The 13338-nt window shown below is 41.3% G+C and overlaps 1 protein-coding gene across 3 annotated transcripts in view; it reads right to left on the bottom strand.

Annotated features, from left to right (window-relative positions):
* The window catches only part of LDAH (lipid droplet associated hydrolase), a 130091-nt gene extending 120902 nt beyond the window's left edge, over positions 1-9189 (bottom strand). Inside the window, exon 1 of one of the 3 annotated variants that reach the window (XM_075750522.1) lies at positions 9006-9189. In XM_075750522.1, coding sequence (XP_075606637.1) covers positions 9006-9039 — 34 coding nt within the window. In that variant the 5' untranslated portion in view covers positions 9040-9189. The remainder of the gene's footprint in view (positions 1-9005) is intronic. The other 2 variants (XM_075750521.1, XM_075750520.1) reach the window with 2 other exon arrangements.
* Positions 9190-13338: the final 4149 nt, after the last annotated feature.

Genomic DNA, 13338 nt, shown 5'->3' with positions numbered 1-13338 from the left:
GAAGGAAAACTTGGGAGGGTCAAGCAGATGACTACCCAGAGGGTAAGCAGCCTACAGCACATGACCTCTAAGGAAAAGCTTTAGGAACTGTGCTTTTTGAGTCTTCCAAGATGAGGATAAGCTGTAATCAAATAGCAGCCTAGAGCTATTTGAAAGAGACCTACAAAGATAGCATCGCCAACTTTTTTCTTTGCAGTGGCAGATGGTAAAACAAGAGGCAACAGCCACAAGTTGTGTGTTGACAGTTTAAGACATTACAAAAAAATAATTTTTTTCCTGGGAAGGCAATAGAAGATTGCTAGGAAGGCAGCGGAACCTCTTTTGTTGGAGGTTTTTAAGAGTCAGCTGGACAAAACAGTAATTTTGGTCTGAACAGAAGGATGGACTAAATTTTCTCCAGAGTTTTCTATAAATCAACAGTTTACAATTCTTAGGGCTTTAAAACACCAGAAAAAAAGATAAAGGGTGAGGTGCAACAAGGGTCTCAGCCAATTTTTCTAATACCTTAACAAATGCAGAGGGCTTCATGAATACAGTAAATTACAATAACTAAGTATATAGGTCACGGAAAAGGAATCTGAAATACATCAGCCTCCCAAAAAACATAGGAAACTGAAGTATATGTATTCCATGGATTAGCTGTACCCGCTTAAATAAAATAGAAACACTGCTCTAACTGGTGAGCTTATGTAACTGAATTCAATATCACAACGCAAAAGAATAACTGGAAAAATAGAAAGTGAGATTCCTTCAGCTGCCTGCTATGCTAAGGCTCTAACAATTTCTGCAACATTATTCCCAGAAGAGAATCATCCAGACCTGACATAAGCTCCTTGATTTGCACACAGGATCTAACATGCTTGTAGCTAAGAACTAGAAGCAGAAAGGACAGACTGAGCGACCTGGTAGAAAACCTCCAAAGATGAACAAGGGGAGGAGGAAGGGAACACAGGATGCCCAGATCTCAGTCAAGGATTTCTTTGGACAAACTACAGACAAAGAGCGGATGCCAGATTTTCTACAGAAAACCAGCAAACATAGGCTAAAGGCATTGCAAGATGTTGTGATATCAGTCACAAATCTTGACCAATTCTGTATAAGCAACAGCAGCATCCAGTAGCACATAAACCAAAACATTACTTCATTGTATTTTACAGTACAATTCTCTGCCAAAGTCATATGATTGCAAGGACCTGCTAGTCCCTTTCATACTAGTTCTGAATCAGTACATAAACCTGTTAGGTGCTATTTGTAAAAATGAGCACAGCTAAAAAGTTAATGCTGTGGACACGTCAAACAAAGCAATGCAGTTGTATGAAATAGCCCAATAAACCCCAAACATCTCTACCTAAGAAAGTTCAGAGCAGCAGGCTGGTTTTATCTAAAACAAATGAAGTAACTCAGTGGCCTTATTTTCAAGAATTGCTAAGTGACCTCGCAAACTGATGTCTTCCATTTGCTTTGTTCCAGTGTCATTCTGGCCATACCTCTCCCTTAAGCAGTAAATCAGCTAGGAAAGTTTCACTGATGACTGTAAAAATATCTGTGAAATGCGTGGAAATGGGGTACAGCTTACTCATGCTCAGAGCTGTAATGATAAAAAGCTAAAGTGCAGAATGAAAACTGGAATCAGTTTTCATTTCTGAACCTTGTACAGACACACCATACAGGAGACTGTGCATAAACCTATGTAGGGAGAAACCCAGTTTTAAGAACTGGACCTACAGTATCATCACAAAATTTGGATTTCATTACCACTAATAACCTTGCATCAAGAAAATACGTACTGTCCTGGTGGAAGGGAAGCAGGGAAAATAACTTCTGGGTATCAATTTTGTACTGGACGAGTGGTCCCTTGTCAGTGCCAAACATTATAAAACCAGTTACTGAGACAACTTTTCAGTAAAGCAATGTAGGACTCACAAATCAAGAAAGTGTTAGTTTGGAAACATCCAGATTTTGTGGATTCAAATCAGAAATAGATGGATCCCCCACCAACCTTGTTCCAACAAGGTGCTTTGTTCTGGTATGAACAATTTGAAAGAGTTTTGGGGGTAAGGAATCAAGAAATCAGAACACATTTTCAGATCCCAAAATGATACACACCTACATTGGTCTGATACAAAAATATTCAACAGAGAGGGTGGTCAAAACCCTGGGAAGATTAGGAAGGCCCACCATTACTTTTAACCAATCTTTACATCTCACTGAGAGTTTTGGCTTTTACAAGTTCAGCATGTACTAATGACTACAAAAAAACAAGTCTTGTTAATTATCATAACAGAATGATTACAGCACTCTTGGTCTTGATTCCCACACAACTCAAGAAGATGAAACAGAAAATGAAAGACTTCCAAGGGAATCAGGGTCAATGGCAACCCTTATGAAAGCAGTCACAAGCTTGAAAGCATCAACTTTTGGTCTACAGCACAGAACGTAGTCGGCAAGGGACTTGATGTTTCATTGCAGTTCTGGCAACAAGACACTAAGTTTTATGTCTGGTCTCTTTCTCTCCTTTGGCAATCACAGACCTCAATTTTTGTTTGTGCTGACGCTCCTTTAACAAAGGTCTCAAAAACCCAGTTATGCTTGCCCAGTGCTCAAATAGCAGAGTCCATGTCCCTTGTTACTACGTAGATCAAAAGGTCCTCCATCTGCCATTGCAACTTTAATATTCAGTTAGAAACATGCAGCACTGGACTCATAGCAAGCATAAGCAAATCCCGAGAAGTGACCCTGGTGTGGCTGAGGGTCCCCTCAGGATTCATACAATCTATTTAATCATATCCACATGGTGACTTTCACTTTTTCAAAAGAGCTCAAGCATGACAAACTGTGTGTGAACTGTTCAGAGCTACCAACATGAAAATGACCCCAAAAGAGCGTGAGTTTGTTTTGGTTTTTCTTAAAGGAACCTCAAAGCATAATTAAGGTGGGAATCCCACAGATTACAAGAAAGTGGTAGCTATACTCCTAGCAACTCCTCCATTTCTCAGTTAATATGCAAGCCTGATGATAAAGCTAATAATGCTGATGACCTAAAAAGAAATGAGCAAGACATTTGTTGCTTAAAGAAACAAACACACTCAAGGAAGTAATGATGGTTTCATTTGCATGAAAACAAATGGGATGGTATAATTTGGTGTAATATAGGGTATTTTCCAGAACAGAAAGTGGGATTTTTGGACACTTTTTAGTTCCAAAGGAAGAAAAAGTTGTTCATTTGCATAGTATTGAGATCTACTGGACAAATGAGGTAACTTTCAACAACAGCCTTCCCTCCAAATACTGCACTAAAATATTGGATGCAGAGGAAAATCTTGGGGAGTTTAAAACCAAAATCTCACAAAGGAATAAACAGGAGATGGTGGGCATGAATAACAGGTGTGTATAATAAATATACTTTAAATATATAATAGAATCATAGAATGTTTTGGGTTGGAAGGGACCTTAAAGATCATCTAGTTCCAACCTCCCTGCCATGGGCAGGGACACCCTCCACTAGACCACGTTGCCCAAAGCCCCATCCAACCTGGTCTTAAACACTTCCAGGGATGGGGCATCCACAACTTCTCTGTGCAACCCGTTCCAGTACCTCACTACTCTAATAGTAAAGAATTTCTTTCTAACATCTAATCTAAACTGACCCTTCTTCAGCTTAAACCCATTACCCCTTGTCCTGTCACTACACTAATGCAGTGTATGTTCTGAGATTAGACTGTAATGTTAGCAAAACCTCAGTCAAGTAAAGAGAGAGTTTCCATGTGAAAGAATATAAAAAACCGCTGCTGAAGTACAATGTCTTCATGGTAAACAAGGTTTCCAGGGAAAAAAACTATGCCAGGTCTCTTCTGACCAGCAAATTTCACAGAAACAGCAGACTCATGTCAAGAGAGTCTTGTAAAGAACTTTCCCAGCTGCCTGCAGGAAAACCAAGCAAAAAGCAAAAATTCTGTATTAGAAAATCAAAGAGAAATAAATCAGTTTGGAATGGATAGCATGAGAAAATTCTCAGAAATACAGTAAAGTGTGCAAAGTATGCAATTTGTTTAATTGTTTATTTTAATGTGGATTATGTTGAACATCAGTATTTTGGAAGCCACTGGGCAAAACTGAAGTGTAACGCCATGATTACAGACTGGGTTAAAATCTTTCTAAGTTAGAGGTGGGAATGTTATACTTCATGAACAAGAACCTATCACGCTGCTTTCTGGATGCAGAGAAAAGAAACATTAGTGGCCTTCAACCTTCAGCACATATTAACCAAAACAGAGAACATTCAAAATTGAACAGGTACGTGAATTTTGTGGGAGAAGAGTTGACATGGCCTTTCACAGAATATTTCTTCAACAGGAGAGAGAAAAATAGCAGAATACACTGCAAAAAAAGTGAAAGAACAGATAATCAAGGACACGTGCACAAGAAGAAATTGAAAACGAGAGATAGAAAACACGCACATACAAATAGGTTTGCTTGTGGTAAAAGGGTTTGGAAAAAATGCTTGCTCACTAAACAAAGTTGATGCTTCTTTGCCATTTGATTTCTGCTATCTCTAGGGAAAAAAAAAACTTTTCACCTTTTCAAAAGAAAAAAAACTATTTAGCTCTGCAACTGTATGTTCTATACTCTTATTTTTTCTCCTACATCAAAAAAACTACAAGCTTGACATTTCTGTTGGACATCTGTTTAAGTCATACAGGTAATTTGGACAACATTCAGTGAACACAAAAATTGAAGAATTTAAAGTCATGGTAATTATATATGCATTTAAACTACAGCACCCAGCAGTTAAGCATTTCAAGAAACTTCCATCTTTCAGCAGCAGTAATGACAGGCAAAAGCAGTAAAAAGCAATTGCTATTTCATTTTATGTTAAATAACTCCTTTTCCATGTCCTATCAGAATAAGGTTCATTACTCAATGGAGAGCACTGTTCTTTCTTTATTCTTGTTAAGTAAGGCAAAGGTCAAAGAGCATAATGAATACTAGCAAGAAGCAGATATCAAAGCAAAACACATGCACACCAATCCAATTAGCATCACACGGTCCTTGATTTGGCTTCTGCCATCCTTCACTGTACTGTTCAGCATGAATCTCCCTATGGAGCTATCCCTTTTTTCTATACGTTTCTTCCATATTTCCACGTTAGTTTTTCTCGCTTAGCCTAACATATGCTCTGAATTCAAAATACTTTTTCTTTTTTTCTTCCTGTTTTATTATTTCATCTTGCATATGTTGTTACATCAACTCTTTATCTCACCTTCAACTCAGCTCCCTGGCTACTGATGGTATTCTGGCTCTCTAACAAGGACACAAAAGAAAGTCTGCTTACAGTGGACCAACTTCCTAGTCACAACAGCATTCTCCAGTAATCTCTCAACCTGTTTGCTGCTTACCACCTCCTTCTTATGTTTACTGCAGCAGCTGTACATTCTGATACTCATTTACTAACCTAAACAGGCTAGGAAGGCGCTGTGAGCAGAGACCTGAAAACAAATAGGCTGTACGCAGCTCTGTGCAGAGGACAAGGGAAATCAAACAGCAGAATCAATGAACAAGAGACATAAACAAGAGACTACAAAGAATAATACCAGACAGCATTAGATCCCCTTCTGAGTCACTACAGTAATATGATTGTCTATGTGATTAATATGAGGCCCGGAGTCCAAGCAATGGCGATGTTCCTCATTCTGCTGATCAGGTGGATAGGACAGGGAGTTGAACAGTCAGGCTGGACAAAGTGGTGTGGTAGCCACGAAGTTTCTGCCAGAAGCAGTGCTGTAGGAAGGCCTGCACCATGCTGGAAACACCTCTAGCTTCTTCCTATAACGAGGGCATTCCTTGAAGTATCACTATTTTGCACAGGGACCCAGCTCCTCCCATCAAAATAATCCTGCCAAACCCTGACAACACATAACTACCTACAAATACATACATAAACAACGCCTGTGTTCATCCCAGGTGCAAATAATAATCCAGTTATCATGTGATACTCATTTCCAGTTAGTGCTACAATTTCTTTTGAGACAAAATTTGGGGGGTCAGATTTCCACAAAAAAGGTTCTATAAGTTACTTCAAAAAAAAAAAAAAAAAACCAAACAACAAGAAATTTGCGTAAAGAACCTGTCTAAATAAAGGACAATAGGAACAGGATCTAAACAGAAGCAGGAGACGAGACAGAAAAAGGAGAGAACCAAAAGAACAGCACAGGTACTGGCAGCAGGAGGAAGAAACGAGGATACTGAGGAAAAAAAAATCCTGCCATGCTTGGGGCTGTACCATCTCCAGTTAGACATTGTTCTGGCACATCAGGATTACCCAACATATGGCAACAAGGCACTTACCACACACTGCACAGCTGCATTAGGTGGTTGTACAATCCTACATAGGTAAATAAACAGTTCTCTCATTCATTTTCCTAATAGACAATGTACTCAGGCTAGTATTTTGGTGTGAAATTCCAGATTTGTTTCAAGATTAAGATTCTGTTAAAACCTTTCATATTACACATTTGTTTCCTATTATGAATATTCTTTTATCAGAATGACTGACTTCCCCCAGTGTAACCTGTTTGCAAACCTTACTGGACATCTAACTATTATCATGCAAAGTGTAACCTGCAGTCAAATTTAGTCAAGCACTTTACTGAAAATTCACAGTATTACACAGTGGTTTGTCAAGAGCAGAAAAAACAGTTATACCACTAATAAGAGTATGTCCTATTTAAACAAGCAAAACCTACCTGTCCTTCATATCCTGCATGCATGTTGTCCGTACAAATGCATGCACACCACTAAAGCTTAAACATGGACATTCTACTCCTAATACTCAGTAAATATAACCTAGACGTTATTCAAAATGGGGACCACCCCGTTTTCCAGACAAGGTGCCTGCATGATAATAAATCACAGTAATAGAAAAAATGTAATTTAAAGGAAAGCAAAGCTATCAATATAAAAAAAAAAAAACCAAAACAAAAAAACCAACAACAATAAGACCAGTGCTATTAGGAAGCTTTAGAGTAAATCTTGTCAAATTTACTGGTAAGTTCTTTGGTTTGGCAGTCATATTGGATATTTAGTTTTACCATTACCCACACACAATTTATTGTAATTGCCTTTGTGAATCACATTAAGCAGAGAAATGAGTGATAATCCATCACTGTCTCTTCTAATTTAAAAAGTAGAAAATACCAAAGAGAAGTAGCAGAAAGCATGTTCAAAACCAACAGAGGCACCTCCTGAGGTAGCGGGTATCTGACCCACAGAACTTGAGGCTGGATGTTGCGAACAGCAGAGCTCCACAGAGGCCCAAGGCAAGGATGAGTTGATGGAGAAGAAATCCACTGTGGAACTTTAAGCCCTCAGTACACCTGTTCCAGAAAGTTCCTTGGCTGCACTTTGTTGCAGGCTGAGTGGCTACTTACAGAGTGGGTCTAGGTAAAGAAGAATCATATATGCTTGCCTCTTTCACAAGCATCTGCTCAGGGTACTGTCAAAGATCCTTGAAAAATCACTGACTTCAAGTGTTTTTATACAATCCTTGTAGTAATTCCATGATGGAAAATACTAAATGTTAGCGCTGTCGCTTACCCAGTTTTGTAAACATGTGACCACTTCTCTCACTGACATCATAAGCAAGCGCCACAAGAAAATAGGCAACTGTAATAATCCTAATTAATAATTGAAGGCTTCTAGTTTCCTGGACAGACAAAATACAGATTCATATCCAGATTCTGCAACCGGTCCATGCAGATGGACTCTCAGGCCTTAATTAGATATCATAAAGTCCCAGAGGGCCGGGAGTACACTGCACCTTAAAAAATAAGGGTCTGCATCATTCAAGTCTTCTGGTAATAAGGCTTTAATATTACACTTAAGTGGCAAGAAAAGAAGCTGTTTCATCATTTTTGCAAACACAACAAAAAAGCTACCAGTATGAAAGCCCTCAACAACTGTCATGCCTTGACAGTGCTTTGTTATCATAATTTCTTCTACCATATCGCTGTTTACGCTGCTGCTTTAACCTGCTGCTCACCTCCTGTCTGGCACAGTCATTTCTTCTCTTTTGCAGCAGCTGCCTTCAAGCCTGTGTTTACTAACAATGATGATGCTCTGGGACCAGCACTAAGAACAAACCTGACAGAGGAGGGTTCCTGAAGAAGGATGCGCACACCTGCTAGACTCTCTGCTTTTCCAAACCAATTAGTTCCTCTATTAAACGACACTTTTTTTCCACTTACAAATCTCATCTCACTTTTAAGCATTCATAATCTTGTTTTCCTCATTTATAGGCCCTTCAGGCCATGGACTTTTTCTTCCTACCCTTTTATAACTTGCTGCTTAGATAATGAGCACCAGTCAGCTGCAAGTGATGTTTCACGGCGCAAGTACTGACATACAGAATAAACACTACAAGTAGCTTCACCGCAGTTATTGTCTGGAAAAGGAGACACTGCTTAGGACTTGCTTCTTGAAGTCTCCTCCCAATCTAAGGAAAAACAAGTCAAGGGAGCAGGTACGAAGCATTGCTTAACGCCCGGGTTGGGTTATTCCATCCCTAACCTTACGCCTGGGAATCGCCAACATTATTCAGCGGGAGACGAGTGCACTGACCTGACTTCTGCTTGGCCGTTACAAAAGGGCCAGGGGACCCTTCCCCGCTCAGCGAGGCACCGGCTCGGCCCCGCGGCTCACCGGCCGCCGCAGCACACGGAGCAGCGGTAGGTGCCCGGCACCTGGCTCAGCCAGGCCCTAGGCGCACGGCCGCTCGCTTCGCGACTCCCAGACCTGACACCGCCCGCCAGGCAAGGCAAGGCAAGGCAAGGCAAGGCAAGGGAGGGAAGGGCCCGGCCGGCAGCCCACGAGGGGCCCGGCCAGCCCCGCCGCCCCGACCCACCGCCCGCCCCCGGCGGCGGCGCAGCCCCTCCGCAATGCCCCCCGCCCCACACGGTGCCCCGAGGCCGCGAGAAGCGGAGAGACCGCCGCGCCACTGAGGCACGTACCTTCCCCCGTCGCGGGCTCCCCGACACCCAGCATAGAGGCGAAGTAGCGGCCGGCGCCAGCAACGTCTACCGAAGCCGGGCGGAAGCAGCCAGCGAGGCCGCGCAGGGCGGCGGCGGGAGGGGGCGGGCGCGGCTGGGCTGCTCCTTCCGCCTGGGCCGCGCGGGGTGGGCTGAGGGCAGCCCCGCTCCGCCTCCTCCGCCCGGCACCGTGAGGGCTGCGGCCGTGCGACCGCCCTGAGGCAGGGGACGGCCCTTCGCGGTGTGGCCCCTGCGGCGACAAGGCGGCCATTCCCGCCGGAGCGGTGGCCGGTGGGGCCGCCTCAGCCCCAGGCGATGCGCTGAGCGAGGGCCGGTGTCCGTCGCCCGCTAGAGAAAGGCGGGAGCAAGAGCCCAAAATGCACGTATTGGGGGTTTCCTTCCCTTTCTGTCATTCATGCTTATCCACACCTCACAGTTGCTTTGAGAATTCTGGCAAAGGGAAAAAAAAAAAAAAAGGTAGTTTTGAAAAAGCAAAATAAGCTGGGGGCTTAAAAAAAAAGGCAGAAAAGGGGTAGCAGAAGCACAGTCTCAGCCTTCAAAGTGTTTGAAGATGTGTCTAAATGAGGAAACTGGACCCAGACGCCTGGAATGCAAGACCAGGGTAAAATGGGCCCAAAAGACCCAAAGATTTTGAGGATCACCTTGCAACATCCAGCAAGTTCCTGCCATGGAGTCTGCATGTCCACCTCATAAGGTGTGAAAGGAGCTCAGGGGAGATAAGGCTGTAATGAAAAACCTAACCCCCATATTTGTCAAAGAGGACCTTAGGGAGGTTTTCATGCTGAAATGCTGCTTTTTTGAGAAATGTGCTGGAGGAGCTGATTCCAGTTGAAGTTGTGGTAGAAGGTAAAAAGAAAATCAATTTAATAATAGGAAATTTGCACAGTCAGATGATGATTATCTAGGAGTTACAGAGGGGTTCAGGTGTGAAACAGTTGGACCGCTGAGCATGCTGTGTAGCCACATGCCAGAGACTGTTGCAGAGCAGAAACCTGAACAGCTCCAAGAAGATCCCCTAATGTCGATGTGCGCATTGATCAAATCAGTGGGAAGAATAACAAAGACAGGAGTGAGTGGAACAGCAATAAATACGTTGCACCGAAGAAACATCAGCATGTTTTTATATGGAGGGACGTTGTACTTCAGAAATCTGTGAGGGATTCTTTGGAGGAGCTGAATGACCACAGCTGGCCAAGGCAAGCCGGGTCAATGAACTTGGATTTTCGAAACGCGTTTGGGCAAGAGCTTTCATCAAAGGTTCTTAGAAGACTCAGCTGTTGTGGGATAAAGCTTATGACCTTCAGATGGATGGATACCCAGTGAAAAGATAGGAAAGAAAAGGTAGGAATAAATCGCCATCTTTTTCAATGGATTGGCATAACAGGTAGGGTTGTACAGGAATTTGTGAGAGGATCAGTACTGTACAACATAGTCATAAGTAGTCTGGAAAATGGGGTGGATAGTGGTGTATCCACTAAAAATTTGTTGTTCATACTGAGTTATTCCAGTTAGTAAAAATAATGGTCAGGTTGGAGAAGGACCTCTGAATTCCTACTGATAGACTAGTAAAATTATAGACACATGTCGATAACAAGATAAAACTGAGTGTTTAGATGGAGTAAAAGGCTCTTAACAAATGATTGGTGTTCATGAGCGAGACTTTGGAGTCACAACAGATACTCTGAAATCTCAGTGCTTTGTGCTCAGCAGTGGTCAAAATCAAGTAAGATTTGGTAGCCATTTGGAAATGGACACCACAATTTTCTCTCTGTGTGACTGTCGCTCCTTGGATGGGGTCTGCAGCTCTAGCAGTTCCCACCTCTCAGAAAAGGTACAGTAAAGCAGCAATAGGTATAGAAAAATGTGACAAAGTTTTTCACAAGTCTGAAATTCTTCCATATAGAGAGCACTAAATAAAATGAAAGTCTGAAGACAAGCTGATGGGAGAAGGAGGTCAGGAAAACAATGACAAAAGCCTATACAATGGTGTGTGAAACAGTTGAATGGACAGTGATTCCTCATTGTCTTTTCCAGTACAGAACCCGTGGAAAGCAAATTAAGCTAATAGGCAGCAGTTTCAAAACAAAAAGTATTTTAATGCAGTCTTAAACTTCATTGGAAATGTCACGGATTCCTAAAAGTTTACAGGGGGTTGGAAAAAGATAAGGCAGATGTATGGAAGGGAAATCCATCAGTGGCTATTAAACATGAAGATGCTGCCTAAAGACTCAGAAAGCATCAAGAACCATCAGTCTTCTGGAGGTTGTACCAGGGAAACAGCCCAAAGTCCTTGCCCTTTCCTTGGCTGTCGGATGTTATCAAAGACAGGACTATTGACCTGATCTGATATGGTTTTCAGGTTCCTTTTTGCAGCTAACATTGCTTTTTCTGAAATTGCTTTCACGTCAAGTCCTGCAGGCCATTTCTTATTCCAGAACTCACACTAATATGTATTTATAATATCAAAAGGCCACCTAGTTGCTTCAGGTACTGTTGATCAGAGTACACCATTTCATCAAACTGTTTATAAAACTTGTTTGTCAGCAGCAGGTAAACTTATGGGTGAATATTAAAATAATGACTGAGTATTACATCTTACATGAACTGGAGTTGCTAAGTTCCTGCAGTGAAGTCATAAAAAATACTTCCACTTCTGTACGGAACAGCAAGACCAAGTTTGCCCAGGTGTGTTCTGAATGGACATTCAAAGGAATCAGAATTCCTCAGCTCTTTCCTGGGTTTTACACATTAATTTCCTTCTTGAAGAAATCATTTCAGTGTTTTGACATTCAGGTTCCCCACTTAAAAATATTAATAAAAATAGCCTAAATTGCAAGGGTTAGATGCAAATTCCAAGGTTGCGGGCTTTGCCTCTCTCAGCATCATCATTAGGCTTTTGCTCAGCAATTTGTGATCTGATTGCTAAGTGTGATGAGGGCAGATGACAGAAAGGGTTTGAATGGTCACTGCCAGTATGATCATGCCAATATTCTGTTTATCAGTGACTGTGCTGTAAATTGGCTGGGCTTATTTTCTTAAATTTATTTAAATAGCTGAGAAAATTGGTGATTGTTTTCCTTGCAGGAGAAGTATAAGCTGTAGTTTTATGTGTGGTTTGGTATATGTTTTTTAGAGGGCAGATTCTCGGTGACTTTTAATTTTGTAAGTGAGACCATAAAATTTCTGATTAGCATGAATTTTCATAGTGGTTTCCCTTGGGGAAGGGACTGCATGAACAACTCTTCCACTTGGCATGAATTGCAGAGGGGTGCCTTAAGGCATCTCGTGTGTTTTGTTCAAACAGGGTTCTGTGATGCATTTGCATTGCTCAAGACATTGCTTATGTGCACCATTATCCTTAACAGCAACAACAACAACAACAATATAATTATTCAGCAAAAGATAGTTATTTGTTGATTTGTTTTCTGCCTTGATATTTGTAATGTGCTCTTTTGATGTGTGTACTTACTTTGTGAATTAACAGCTATGAATAATACACTAACTTTATGGATTACAGATCTGTAGTTGATCTGAGTGTAACGAAAATAGAGGTTAATCAAACCAGTGTCTATGCTAAAGAATCAATAATCGAGGGGTAGGATTAAATCAGGTGACATGGGTGTTTTGAGGGCAACATATGTTTTGCTTAATAGCCCATCGTCTTAGCTCATCACTTGCCTAGCCACTATGTACTCAACTGTGACTTTAATTATTCCTTTCATCACCATAACTGATTTTTAGGTATGTATTTTTATCACTTATATCCTCATATAAGGGAAAAAAAAAATCTCCTTAGCTGCTTAAAAATGTCACTTCTCCAATTTATGAACTTAATTTTTAAGCCAAATTTCAATGTATGAAGTAGGAATCAAAGATTTTCAGTCTGCAGTGTTCAAGCATTATCATTTAATCTGGAGAATGTATTTGCAGGAGATCACAAATTGTTCCCAACTTCTGTTTGTATAATTTGTAAGTTTATTAGTAAAGCGAGACAGTATATGTGAATGCATGCATACATATCGATGAGACACACCCAATGATTTACTATTTTCAGTACATTATCTGTAAATACAAAACCCAGTCATCTTTAATATTCACCATATCATATAAATGCCTTTACTCTCCAGCTTTGTGTTTCTTCTGTTATCCGGTGCTTTGAATGCAATGGAAAGGTGTTTCTGGTCTGCGTGGCTTCTCACAGAAATGAATATAATAAATGAAAGGTGATAGAGCGAAAGGTGATACTGTAAGAGTAGCCTACAGTCAAGGTACAATAATTCAGTGATTCTGTTAC

The sequence above is a fragment of the Balearica regulorum genome, chromosome 3 (genome assembly GCF_011004875.1).
Source record: "Balearica regulorum gibbericeps isolate bBalReg1 chromosome 3, bBalReg1.pri, whole genome shotgun sequence".
In the NCBI taxonomy this organism is placed as follows: domain Eukaryota; kingdom Metazoa; phylum Chordata; class Aves; order Gruiformes; family Gruidae; genus Balearica; species Balearica regulorum.
The sequence above is the reverse complement of the archived record's forward strand: the minus strand, read 5'-3'. Positions and strand labels throughout refer to the sequence as shown.